This window comes from Thalia democratica, chromosome 8, assembly GCF_965202585.1.
Source record: "Thalia democratica chromosome 8, ktThaDemo2.hap1.1, whole genome shotgun sequence".
In the NCBI taxonomy this organism is placed as follows: domain Eukaryota; kingdom Metazoa; phylum Chordata; class Thaliacea; order Salpida; family Salpidae; genus Thalia; species Thalia democratica.
In genome coordinates, this window is record NC_139172.1 from 19,598,835 (window position 1) to 19,613,815 (window position 14,981).

General features: G+C 24.8%; 1 protein-coding gene across 5 annotated transcripts in view; it reads left to right on the forward strand.

Moving 5' to 3' along the window:
- The window catches only part of LOC145841996 (uncharacterized), a 29,628-nt gene extending 17,629 nt beyond the window's left edge, over nt 1-11,999 (forward strand). For 3 of the 5 annotated variants that reach the window (XM_082949328.1, XM_082949329.1, XM_082949331.1), the window contains 6 exons: nt 34-161; nt 3,198-3,260; nt 8,065-8,205; nt 9,715-9,999; nt 10,403-10,509; nt 11,265-11,999. In XM_082949328.1, coding sequence (XP_082805454.1) covers nt 34-161; nt 3,198-3,260; nt 8,065-8,205; nt 9,715-9,999; nt 10,403-10,509; nt 11,265-11,349 — 809 coding nt within the window. In that variant the 3' untranslated portion in view covers nt 11,350-11,999. Of the gene's footprint in view, nt 1-33; nt 162-3,197; nt 3,261-7,036; nt 7,073-8,064; nt 8,206-9,714; nt 10,000-10,402; nt 10,510-11,264 lie in introns of those variants that run through there. The other 2 variants (XM_082949330.1, XM_082949332.1) reach the window with 2 other exon arrangements.
- Nucleotides 12,000-14,981: the final 2,982 nt, after the last annotated feature.

Here is a 14,981-nt window from a genome sequence, read left to right on the forward strand (position 1 = left end):
GTCATCAAAATTATCACAATGACATCACAACAGAATCGGAAGCGCGCAGAAACTCGATGACGCAAGAAGGGTCGGTGAGGTCGACGGCGTCAGGAAAGGTGGGGGTTAGGGGAATTTTCGAGGGTGCCTGGCAACGAGCCGAGCAGCAGTCTGACAACGATGTTAGTAGCAAGTTTAGTGACTAAAAAATATTTAATATTAATAATAAACTAATTTGTTGTTTTTAAGTTCATCAATTGTCGGAAAGTTGTGATAAACAAAGTGATACCTTTTTAAAATGTGATAGATTTTTAATTAAAAGTAAAGTTTTGCAAAAGTTAAATTATTATTAAAGTATCTCGTTGTTAAGCACTTCACTAATAATTAATTACAGCGTAAAAGAATTTTAAGTGTTTAATATAACTTACTACGCTTCACTGTAGACAGATTTGAAAAATGTCACAAAATTAAACAAAGCTATTGGAAAAAACTAAAGCGAGTTTTTTACAGGAAGTATAAAATTAAAAACTCTTTTTGAGTCATACCAGATGTCAAAAGCGGCTGTTTTTAAACTTTTTTTTGTAATTTTTTTCAGCTGATAAGCTTTCCCAATAGAGTTTTTCTTTTTTTTTGTTTGAAGATATTGTTTATTAAAAAGTTTAATAATTAAGTTAATTTAAAAAAACTAGCTATTATAGTTTTGGTTAAAATAAATTGTTTTTTAATAATTTATTTAAAACTATTATCTTAATTTTAAATAAAGTTTCGTATAGGTTATTTAGCATTTGAAGTTATTTTTTATAATTGTTCTATTTTACTTAAACAATAATTTTTATTAAGTATTTCTAACGTAAAAAACAAAACAAATAATTATAGATATGTTTTATAATGGTATTAACATATAAGTGAGTGAATGAAAAAAAAAACAAACAAAATTCGGTACACTATATAGTATTGGTAAAATTAAAAGTTATTTCCGGGAGTTTGAAATACACGTATAACTTTTTTATGTGTTTTTATTTGGTCTACTCAGCATGATTTAGTTGAAAAACTAAAACTTTTCAGCAAAGGTTGAGAAAACTTGTGCATTGTTCATTTGTTACAATAACAAATATTTACTTTGCTTAAAAGCATTGAATTTTCTAAGTATTGCAAACTTGGAATGTTTTTTGTTGTGCTAAAAAATTTAACTGTGTTACGTGTAAAGTTTTTAAAACCTTGTTTGATATAATATAATTTATCTCGTGCATGTATATTTAGTAAACGTGTACTTAACTAGTACCAATTATCCCTATTTAAATGGTTTTACAATCTTTAGTGTTTAAATTTACTACCACTTATTTAAATGTATGGTCTACCTACAACCTGTAATACTTCTTTAAATACTATATTTGTGCAACTTGTTCGATTTATTTTAAAATTAATCTCCAGAGGACGTTAAAACTAGCTTAACCTATTGTGGTAGTAGTAATTAGTAAAGAAAACTATTTTTATAATTTATTTTAGTTTTAAGTTTAACATTATAGTTTTAGTAAAAATATTTTTAAACTATTATTATAGTTCGTAAATATTTAATAAGTTGTGCCTAATTTTCACCGAAGACTCCACAACATAATTATTGTATGATTTTTACACTTATGTTTATACACTATATACTTATGATTTATACAAATCAACTCTTTATGATCTAACAAACCAGTTCTAATATATGTACTACAAAGTGTGAAATAAGTAAGTTATTAATAAACTTTTATAGTTTACATCTGTTTTAATTTAAAGTAATATGAATTTACTTTTTGTTGCTCTTTAGTTAGTGAAATAGTTTATAGGCTAACAGTAAAAATTAAATTTCAGAAAATTTTTCTTGCATTTTTTCTTGCAAAACAATGCAAATCACAAGTATAGTTTGTAGTATTAAAAAAATACAACATAGTTAAAAAAACTAGTATTTTAAAAACTCTTGTGGTTTAAAAGTCTTTTTATTTCTATGTAAATTTCTATAGTATGTTATATAATTTCTTTCTTTTTGCAAATCAAGGTAAATATTCTTACAGTTTAAGATTTTTTTTTCTAACTACATTATACCAAAACATTAAAAAAAAAAAATTATTTTGTCCTAGTATACAAATTAAAGTATTTTATATTTAACTATTTGTTCCATATTATGTAGCTTTTTTCTATTAACTTTATTAAAAAGATAAAAACTTATAAATTAAATCTAATTTTTATTTCAAAACATGTATTCAATAGCTTTATAATTCGTTTAAAGTAGTTATGAATTGTTAAAAAAGTATAGATTGTTATTTTACAACTTCTATTAAAATACGCAAAAATAAATAATTGTTTTAATATGTAAAGTTATATTTTACCTGATAGAAGTTTTGAAACAATCAAACTTACTGAAAGTTATTTAATTTTTACCACATATGTCTTGCAACTATAAAACATCAGCAGTTTCCTTAAATAAGTGATTATTATTGTTTAAAAAGTAAAAGCTTATACCAGGTAAATAATAAATGTTTAAAATTTTATAGTTTTAAGGTTTTGCTTTATGTATTATCAAAATTAAATCTTTCTTTTTTATTTAAGTTTTATGGATCAGAGCTGTTGCACTTTAAAAAAATATTTGGCATCAAAGATGTAGGTTTAATATTTTAGGCATAATAAATCACCACAAAGACCAATAAAAAAAAAACTTTTATTCCCAAAAGAACTAAGTTTCTACGCTAAACAAAAAGAAAAACTTCACTAAAGACTTTAAAAAATAAATATAAAATCTAACTATAAAGAATCAGTTATAAATTAATTAGTACGGTGAATAAATTAGGTAAAAAGTTAATATATACAACTAATAAAAAATTAAACTTTTTATTTTGATTTCAATATAGAAAGTATTTTCTGTTCAATGATTTTTTGCTAGTGTATGAGTTTATATTATCAAACTAATTATTTTATTTTACATTTGCAACAGCTTCTGCGTTGCTTTTAGTTTGTGCTTTTTATACTCAAAAGATAAAAACTTAATAAAAATTTTACTAATGTGTATCAAATTTAAGGATTTTAAAATTCCTTTTCAAACTTATCTAATTATTACTGTTTCAAATCTTTGTTTTAACATAAATTACTAAAGATAAGTTTCAAGTGCTTATTGGTAAAATTTGCATGCTTGTCGTATTGAAATTTACGTTACTCAGTTTTTTGTTTTCCCAAACTTCCAGGTCGACTCGGGCTTGGGCACCATGGGCAGAATGTCGATGAGAAGGCGCAAGCTGCTGGAAAAGGTTGGCGGTGTGAAGTCAAATTAGTTGCATAATTGTGACGTAACATTAGACGCCATTGCTTTAGAATTAATCATGATTGAGTTTTTGCGAGAGTTTAGTACTAGGCGACGGCGTAATGCTCCAGCAATAAAATTGAAAATTTTATTCAGAAAAACAATTATGCCGGTGTTTATTTAATAATCGAACAATATGTTTTTATTTTACTGGGATAACATTTCAATCAGTTTAAATTATTTCTTGTACTTATTAATAGGCATGCTAACGTGCATCAAGAAGGTTAACCTGTTATTGTTCTTTACTTTATATTTTTAAAATAACCTTGTGGTTAATTGAGTGCGCGTCGAGCCAATATATATAACAAAACGGAAGAGTCGGGTTATTAAGTCGTCACTCGCTCGCGTTCTTTGCGCCTTTTCTGCCAATTTTAAACTTCTTTTTTGAAAGGTGTGGAGCTTAGATTACTTTTTCAACGCTTTTCGGTCATTTTGCAAACTCCGATAATGCCTTTTTGTTGTACGTTCTTTTAAAGTAATTTTTTTCGATGATTCTACAAGAACCTCTTTATAAATCCAAATATTAGTGTTCATTTAACTTTTATGCTTGATGCTTTGCCTTGTAGTAACAAAGCCTTATTTTTGTTCCTTATAAAACATAAAAAAACATTTTTAAATCTTGTGCACTCATTAAAATTATATTAGGTTGTCTCTTTTTTTTTAGCTGAGTTAACATTTACAACCTTTTAAATTAAACTTTTTTTTACTTTTAAATTTATTGCTTTTGCGAAAAAATATGTAAATGTCTTTTTTTTTATGTGTTAAAGTGTACTAATTTTGTTGAGTACGTTTGTGGAATGATTTTTTTTCAATTAATTTGTTCGCAATCACGAAATAAATGATTTGCGATAAATGGTTTTGTTTTTTCTGTTGCATGCAAAATTAATAAAAAAATGAAAGTATTAATTTTAACCTTAGATCGTTGGTTTCTTAGTATAAATATGACTTTTATTTATATAATTTATATATAATTCATACTATATTAGATAGAAAGATAATAATTAGTTTATTACAAATTTTTTATCCATAGTTTTATGCTAACAAATATAGAAATTTCTACAATCTCATGTAGATTCAAAAAAAAATGTACAAAATGTCTTTATATTTGTTACTTAGTAATGTTAAATGAGTATTATGTAACTATTTATATTCTGGAGAAGTTATTCCTATATAATTTACTACTTTTCAAAGTCGTAATAAAATTTAGGTATAGCTAAGACAATTTTGTAAGAAGATTTTAAAGTTTATGGCAAGTTAAAAAAAATAAAAAGTTTTTTTACTATATTTATAAAATCAAAAACTGTTAAATAGTGGATAAAAGAAATTAAGGCTGAGAATATATAAATAAGTTGTTTTGCTTTTAGTTCTAAAGCTCAACTGTTCAACTTATGTTATTTACAAGTAGTTACATAAATAAAATGTATAATTATCATCTCAATAGTTAAAGTATATCTAAGAAAAAAAATTATAATAAAAATCTATAAGATGAAAAAAAAAACTGTAACGTACGTAGTTTTTTTTAGCTTTAGCTATTAGTGTATTTAGAAATTAGTATTTTTTAGATAGTATATAGCATCTTGTGTAAACTAACACATTTAGTCCAATAGTTTTTAAATATCATAAAAAAAAGTAATGTTTGTTTTAAAAATATATACGTATTTATGTTCAAAGATATCTTAAAACAAATGTGTTATAAAATGTTTAAAATAGCCTTAAGTAGTACTCTTTGGTTTAAAGATTAACATATGTTATACAACTAATTCTATAATAGTTTATGTTTGCCATAATACGAATTATCAGCAGTACCCCTAACATTTAAACATACCTAAATTGAAATTGTTTTTTTTTTTGCGAAACATAGATATATATTTTTTAAACTTAACAGCAAATTTATTCATAAAATAAACTTAAAATGTACACTTTAAGTAATTTTTTACTTCCATCCTAAAAATATAAATAGCTTTAATTTATCTTTTCTACTCATTTAAAACGGTTTGGAAATTTTTTAATGACAATCAAGTAAATACTTAAGTTTGAAAATTTTCTATAATAATCAAAAAGTCCCTAATTAAATAAGTTATTCTTTGCACTTTACTTCCACTGTCTACTAAGATTAGTCGCGACTAAACTAAAATTATTCAGACAAAATAAACTCAAGTATTTGAGTGTTATATTTATAATTGAAGTCCCAGGAAGTCTTATGCGATTAATTCTATCAGTTTCTTAGGTACAGATTCTAAAAACTTGTTGTTTCTAGTTATTATTTTTTGTTCATTTTGAAATTCAAAATACTTTTACGTACTTCAGTTTTTTGGTTAGTTTTCAAGTACTTTTTAAATGATAAAAGTTCTACATTTATTACAAAAATTAACAATTAATTTCACTACAAAAGTTACAGTAAAAAAAGTGTTTAAAAATTAATCCTCAGATTTTTGTTGATTATATTAATAAGGTAAAAACAATATTAAACTGTTACAAAACATTTTCAATACATATAGGTTTTTTAGTATAATAATCAAATTTCTCACTAGCCTTAATTTTAATATCTAAAAAGTTCATAGAATTATTTTTCTTTTGACACTAATAAGTCATATGTCGTAAAAATAATTCAAGTACAAACTAAGTTATCAACAAGTTATTATCAACTTATAAAATTTTTTATCACTGCTAGATTATAAAAAAACTCTACTAGACTTTTGTAAAATTTGCTTATGAAACAAATTGCTAGAATTTTATGTAGTTTTTATTTATAAAAAAGCCAACTTCAAATTAAGACTTTTTGTTTTAATTGCCTCTAATGAGGTACATGAAACTTTGTTAAACTGACGCGTAAAGCTGCTCAACAAGACTTTACATTTTAAAAATGTCTGAAAAACTAATGAATTACTTTAAAAAACGTTTAAAAACTATTTTGTACAAGTATTTTTCAAGCTTAACTATTTGTTTTTGTTAGTAGATTATAGTTATCACATAATTTGCTAAACAGTACAATCTTATTTGGCAGATAAACGCTTAAGTTTAATAAAATTTAGTACACCCAATATTTTTGATTATTTTTCGGCAGTCTACGTTTGTTTTGGTCTTTAACATATTACACCTTAAAAATTTTAAGCGATACTTTTTCTAAAAATTCATTTAATATTATTTGTTTTAATCAAATCTTAGAATAAGAAATATTGCATAACTTTAAAATATAACCTAATTCTATATACTTTAAATATAATTACAAGAAAATTATCTAGATTGCCAAGTCTTAAATGGTTTTCAACAGTGATTTTAATCTTTAACATGATTACACAAAAACAAATCAGAATAAATAGTAATTACTTTGTGATAAGATTTGCAAGAATAGTTTATTAAATTGAAAGACACTTAAACGTTATCATAAGTTATTTCAACAATTATAAACACTGCACTTTACGTTTTAGTTTCTCAAAATGTATAAAAATCAAAGTTTATTTTTGTCTTGCATAACATCATCATCAAGTGTGCATAGCTCTTTAAAGATAGTTATTATTTGATATTTTATATACTTGATATAAATAAGTAAATAACAAAACAAACATTTTGTTTGAAAAGTTTGTAATCATAGTTCTAAATGTTTAGTGTTACAAGCTTTTTCTAGAACGGTAAAAAAAACTGTAAAAGAATGTAAAGTAGAATTTTTTTATGGTAACTGGATTTTAAAAGAAGATGGTTGCTTACATTTTGTATACATTATAGCAGAAACAGACGAATTTGTGAAAATAGGAAAAACTTCGTCCTTTTAGCAAAGATGAGCTGATTTTTTGTTTTAAAACAACTTAAACAATAAAATAGAACAATTTATTTTATAACTGATTAACTTAATGATTGTGTTCAATGTGCTTTAGTTACGTTAAGTTAGATCTCAAATTAAAACTAATTGAATTAATTATATAAAAATTACTTTTGAAATGATACAGTTATTTCTGACATAAACGGTTAACAGTTTTAGTTTATATAATGTTTTGATGGATATATAATACTAACTTGTATTTTTTATTTTAACCTCAAATAGTTAAATCGTGTAAATTTAATCTGTTGTTACATAAACAAACTTGAAAGCTTATAGTGATTAAATTTGAATAAAACTATATTTTAGAAATAAAGCTTGTTTAATATTTTTGAACTTAAAAAAAACATACTTTATCGTTATTAAAAAATTAAAAAACTTGAAACTATGGGAACATCAATGGTGATGTGTAAATAATTTTTATAACAATGTTAGTAGTTAGAAATGATAATAAGACATATGTTTTAATACTTTACGTGTTGGTTTTTAAATGGAAATAGAAATATATACAATTTAGTTACAACTGTAGCTTTGATATGCAATTAACAAAACTTTAGCTTCCTGGTTAATCTTAAACGAAAAACTTCTAAAGTATTTTTCTTAAAGTGTGCAAACTTATTTATTAGCCTAGTTAGTGAAATTTTAACAACTATACAAAATTCACATTGAACAGCTTTAATACCAAAAATTATCTAAATCTACAAAGTAAACATTTTTTAATAATGATAAGTAAGTTTTGTATAATAAAAACAAACAGTTTTATAAAAGCAACTACTTTTAAAAGAAACCTTTTAACAAAACTTTGGTCGAATGTCAACTATGACCTTACTTAAAAAAGTCTGAACAAATACATATTTAAAAAAGTCTGTACATTAATTTCAATCATTCAGCTTAAACTTATAACTTTTTATCAAATAATAAAAAGTTGAAAAAACAGAATCGAGCTAGAACGCCATCAAAAAGAGAACAATCAATCCACGCTATGCAGCAGCAACAAGCTGGTACAAACCAACCACAAGGTGGCGGTCAAGAAAGTTGGTGGAGTTTGAAGCCACAGTACGAAGGAGTGCCAAACATGGTTGGTTGTTTGTAAAATGCTGTACTATAAATGATTGCATATTACAACATTTTGAATTCTAATAAATTTAGTTAGTGTGAATAACACCGTTTAATGACTTTTTTTCAAATTTAAAAAAATGTTTTAGTTCTGTTGATTAGACCTAGATGACATTTTTATTACTATTATTATTTAAAATTCGATTAAAAGAAGATTTTAAACTTGTTACGGTTGTTTTTAGTATCTAAAAATTTTATCTGTTTTTTTTTTTCAATTAGATTTTTAGGTCATAATTTTATTAATTAAATGTATATGCGCTGCGAGTATTTTATTTATTTCAAAACTAAGATATTTTTTGAGATGTAGCCTTTTAAAGTTTTGTAAGAATATGAAAAGTCCAAAATTGAACAGTAATGTATACTTTATAAAAGTTAGAAAATGTTTGAAATTTTGGACTTACTCGCTTGAAAAAAAACTGCTAAATTGTTTAGACAAAAAGAAAGTTTGTAATGATTATAGTTGAAGTTACATTTGTTATACGAATTGTGACATCATTTTTGTTTTTAACAACACTGTATACAAAAACAATCAGTTTTATAAAAAAAAACTTTTAAGAATACATGCTTGTAGCTTTACTAAGTCTTTTATTTAAAGAACTCAATTGAAATATATTTGTATGTTTTATTTTTTTTGAATTTTAAAATTTACTTAGCCGTTCAGTTGACTTTTATGTAACTATCGTAAAGTTTTTCAAACAAATTGTAAATTTTCTTAAGAATAGACTAAAGATATAAGTTCTCATAGCTAATTTTAGATTTAAAAACAAATATATATATATAATTAATCATTAACAGAACAGCTGTTTAAATAAGAGTTTTAATAAAAACAAAAGAAAAAGTAATAAACCAATTGCTTTCTTCTTTAATTTCAATACACCACTATCTTATTCATATTTTATAATTTTGAAAAGTTATAAAATTCTATGTAAATTAGAATAAGTTAATAAAGGATAAGGTATAAGTTAATTGTTTTTGCTGTTTTAAAAGTATTCTCCCTGTAATATAATAATTCTCACTTGACTGTTTTAACTAAAAGCTGACCTATTTTTTAACAATTTTCTTTTCTTACCAAAAAAACTAAGTTCTTAATCTTGTAAATCATCAAGATTTAATAACTTTAGCTATTAATTAAAACATAAAGATCGAGGTTTCTCAAAGTAAGTCATCTTAGTAAGTCAGGCGATAAGCTGCAAAAAGGCCATAAAAGTCCTCATATACATTTCACGAGAAATTTGAATCTTATACTAAATATTTAGGGGTTTATATTTAGGAGCCAATAAAGTTCTTATGCACAAAAGTTCAATTTATGGGAAAACTTGAATTTACACTAGATATTCTGGGTTTCGTTACGAGTGGGGGAAGGAGTGTTATCATTTTTTATAGTTTTCAGAAAAAATCTTAGGAACTCTGAATTAGATGAATACAAAAAAATTTTTTTATTATTATAATTAAACGAAAATAAATCTTATAGGAAGCGAGCCAAGAAAGCGATCCGGTATATTCCATTCCTCCGCCGCCGCCGTCCTTCAACAACAATAACAGCAAGAACAAAAACAAAAACAACAACCGGCTGTCCTCGAGCTCGAATCCTCCGCCGGAGTTTCAACCTCCTCCTCCACAGAACAAAAAGCCTGCGAATAAATTCCTCCAACAAGAGAAAGAATCACCGCTGACAAGCTACTACTCGTCGCAGCAGAAAACCAACTACAAAGTAGGAGATTTCCCGCCTCCTCCCGCGTTTCTCTCCGACCTCATGGTGAGATGTTTGCAATTGATAAGAGTTTTAAGCCGTGATTTTTATCAAAAGTTTAAATATCAATAATAATTTTGATAATGCTAAATGAAAATCAACCTTTAAGTTTTTTACCGTTTTTAAGTGTTAGAAGTTTCGCAAAAAAAAACTTTGTTCAAAGTCAGTAATTAGTTTGTTTAAATTGTACTTTAAACACGTGATTAAAAACTATTTTTGCTAAAATGTTTCAGATTTGTCTTTTAATTATTTAAATTTTAGTAAGTAAGAAGCTTATTTTTAAAAACAGTATAGAGCTTTTAAAGATTAGTTATAAATTTAACACAAACATTTTCAACTTAGGATGTTGCTACATGATGATAGATGTATTAAAATGTTTTATACACCGTAATTTATTCAAAAAAAACAGGCACAATTCAGCGAAGCTTCAAAAAAGGTTAATGTAAATGAAGACGATCTCATAAAAGACTTGCCACCACCACCAAATGTAGTCTTGAATTGTATTCAAACGACCAGGTTTAATTTAAATCTACAAAAAATCAACATAATTAAAAACATACCTTCATTATTGTCTGCAAAATAATGAGAACAAATAATACTGATAAAACAATAACCTAAAAAATTTAGTCAAGTACTAGTTAATTTATCAACATTAACCATAGTTTAACAAAAAAAAAATACCCCAATAATTTCAAATTTTTTTTAATGACTAACCAATTACTAAGCAAATAGAAAAAAAAAACACTATTTTTTCTTAAACTACTTCTGCGTACAAAGTTTTTGACTTATATAATCCAAAGGTAATAAAATTCAAAACATTAAGTACAATATAGTGTTATTTACTACTTTTACTAAGCGAAATGTTTTTCCTTTTTTTACCACTAAAATCAGTTTCGTTTGCGTTAATCTCAATTAAAAAAACAACAAAAAAAGTTTTTAAAATAAAAGTTTATTATAATGCCAAGTATTAAAAGTTGTTTTACAGTGAAAACTTAAAAAGTTGAAGTAAATCTTAGCATAAAATACTACAATAAATTTTGTCAGTTTTTATCGAACTTTTACTATCTTGTATTATGTATATTTTTTTTTAATTTGAAAAATAAAAGCTAAAATATAAGAAACTAATCGTTACTTTATCGTTAAAATATCGTCACTTTATTTTTTATTGCACAAACTATACAGTTTAATGTTTCTAGAATTAAAAAACTTATTTTTTAAGCAGACTAGTTTCTTTAAATGTGTATTTTAAAAATAAATTAGCTTTTTTACAGAGAAAGAAAACCAATTAAAAAGCCTCCACCTCCAATGCCCCCAACCAGAAGCAACAAAACTAAATTATCGTTCAAATCACGATAATAAGCAACTATGTAAACATTCATTGAACACCTTATAAGTATTTTGATCAGTTATATAGTTTTGCTAGCAATATTAAAGGTTATCAAAAAAAGTTTTAATAAAGACAAAGTAAGTGCTGAAACTTAAAAACTTTTCAAAGAGTTCGCTTCAAATAAAGTTAATTTTGAGTGAATTATTGAGTTAAATGTGTTTAATTCTTTTAAAATAAAATATACTTATATTTCATTTGAAAAAAAGTTTTAGCTTTTAAAGATTATTAAAACAAAAAGGTTCATTTATCTAGTGTGTTATAGTTTCTACTACGAACAATTATTGCTGCTTTTGAGTTCTGAAAATCGAAAAAACTACAGTTTAACTGTAGTTAATAAACTTTTGTATAGTGTTTTTGGTTTCGTAAATTATTTGATGCTATAAAAGCCATTTATAATGAGTTTTTAGAAGGACAAAGAGTTGTCATTTTCTTTAATTTAACTATTAACGTCTTTAAAACTCTATTTTTCATTTTTTTGAAACATGAGTGTCGAAAGCTTTGTATATTTATATTAGTAATGACTTTAGAAAAAGTTGTTTACTTTTATCTCAAATTTCTGAAATGTTTTTATAAACCAAATTAAATTTTACTACTTTTTAGTTCTAAATTACGTGTGTTTGAGTGCATTATGTTATAATAAAATTTTGTTTAACCTAGTTCTGTTCTTTATTTGTAAATATTATTATATTTTAACAAGTAGACTACTTATAATTTATATAATCATTTTATTTTTTAAGGTAGTATCTAATTTATACAATTACACGTGTTGTCTAATATTCTTTAGTCACAAGATTAGTTATCTACCTTAGGTTGTTGTGACTTATTCTACTAATGATTTATTTTAAAGTTTGTCTAGTTTTACTATCAAGTTCACAGTAATTTAACAATCCGAAAATTAACTTTAATCGGTATCTTTATACTAGTTACATAGTTTATCTACACAGTTGGTACTCAACGAATTTGAATATAGAATTGTTTGTATAACCTCATTACGCACTTTGGCAATAAAATAAAAACGCGTTAGAAAATTAGTCATAGTAGACTAGTTAGGTTAAAACAAGTAAGTAAAAATTAATTAAATGTGACGAACTTTGTAAGATTTAAGTTTAAGGTTGCTGGTTTTGCAGAACCACGAAAAATGTAAATAATGATAGTTTTTATTTTGATTGAATAAAAACTTAATAAGTTTTAAACCTAGAGCAAACGACTATTCGGAAAAAAATAAGTAAGTTGAATTTTAGAAAATTTATTGTATTTTTTTACTTTTATATGTACAAGAGCTGCATTTTTAATAGCCGACATATTTAAAAGTTTTACGCATAAATAACTCAAGCGTCCTACTTTGGAGGATCTGATATGTAAAAAATAAATGAGAAGGTATCAAAAAATTACGAAGGGACTTTTTGGCACGAAAGATCACTTTTGCACAAAAAGTTACTTTTACATAAATAAATTATTTTTGCACGAGTTGATATAATCTATAAATTTACTTAATTCCTTTTTTAATCTTTTTTTACTATCACTGTTACCCCTAACCCTTGGTCGGTAATCTTTTTTTTCTTCTTTTTATTATTATTTTTTAAGTATTACTGCTACCCCTAACCCTTACTCTTTATTGGTACCTTATTTTTCTTATTAATACTTTTATTTTTTTGAATTTTACTTTATATAATTTTTTTTTACTAACAATGTTATCCCTAACCCTTACCCTTGGTCGGTATTTTTTATATTAATTTTATTTGTTTTTCCCATTTTTATATCATCGTTTCTTTTTTTTACTATCACTGTTACCCCTAACCCTTTGTCGGTATTTATTTATTTTTTTATTATTAATCTTTTATATTTTCGTGCAAAACTGTCACTCGTGAAAAATTGACCTGTCCCCAAAAATATCTTTGATAAGATTTTGATAAGAACTTTGATAAGTTACTTTATGCTTGAAAATTTTTATTGACGTTGAATTAATAAATTACTAATCTTAAACGTATTAAAACAATTTAAAAATGAACTTTTAAAGTTATAAGTAAAAAAAGATGTTACAAATAATATTTTATGTCTAAACTACAGCATTTTAAGCATAATTATGTCAACCATAAAAACATACAGATATTGTAAATTAAAGCCGGTTTTAAATAAGTTTCCAACATTTAAGCTAATTTTGGTAACTGTTAACTAAATTAAACTATTAATAGTTTAATTTAGTTAACAGTTACCAAAAATAGTATGTATGAACAAATATTATAAGTATGTATGAACAACTTGTTTATCTTGTAAGTCTGTTGGAATGTAGTCGTGATATTTTGTTAAGATTTTGGCAATAAAATTGTATACAAAATCAAATATTTTTTCTTAAAGGAAGCATTACAGGCTTGTTTTTTTAAATTTTTAAGCTAATTGATTTAAATAAAAATTCGCATTGAAAAATATACAAGTTATTGTCATGAAAAAGTAATTTTTACAAAATGAATTGCTTACTAAACGCGAAAAAAAATCGAGGTAAAATGTATTTTTCTTGCTCCAAAACATTCGAAACTTTGCCAAACAACAAAAGATATTATTCTAAACAAATAAGTTTATTTCAACTTAAAATTGAAAAAAAAACATTAATTGCTTCTTTGAATTCAAGATCGGACAATTCAAATTCTTAAAAATAAATTGAAATTGCCACGACTAAAAAAGTAATGTATATTTGTCAAGTATAAAAAATATATATGTATGTCCTAACAATATCTGCAAGCCATTTTTTCTTTTTTCAAAACATTAAATAATTTTTGAGATATGGCTAAAGTAAAGTAAAAAACATAGTTATTCTTACTACTTTAAAAATACATTAAAAAATATTTAAGATTTTGCAAAAAAGAAAAGTGGGTTGTACATACTAATAAGATCTACATATGTATTTTTTTATTCAAATATATGTTACTTTTTGAGATATAGTCCTTTAAATTTTTTTTAAGAACTTTAATTATCAAAATTTGAATTGTCCGAATTTAAATAGTCATGTAACCAGTCACCTCTAGGTCTAGAAACTTGATTATCTGACATACAGGCGAGTATCCCGAGTTCGAGTCCCTGTGGTTGCATCTTGTGTGTAACACCTCCATAGTATATAAAGACAAGATATATGGGACTAGTAGCCATAAGACCGGTTGAAGAACTCGCGTCCATTATATTTTTTCATTTTAAACATAACTTATACTAAAATTTTATTAGTGATTTCGTTATAAATAGAAATTAAGTTTTCAGTTGTTTTTGTGTTTCAGTCATAGTTTTTTTATGTTTTTTAAGAGTTTTGTTCACCAGAAAGTAAAGTTTATAAATTTTCAATAGTTTCGTTCGTGAAATCGTTTTAGTTTAATAAATTTTAGTATACAATTTAGATTTCTTATTCAATTCCTCTTAATTAGAAAGTAAAACAAAGCACGTTAAGTTCATTTTTAACGTTGCATTCCCCCACTTTTCCTTCTTGTTCCAACATGCGCCCAAGCGACTTTCCGAAGCGTCCGTGATGAGGTTAAGGTGTTTTGTGTGGTCTTCATAGCTTAACTTCGCTGCTTCAACTAACAGAGCTGTTGTATCATGACATACTTTGATGTGAGTA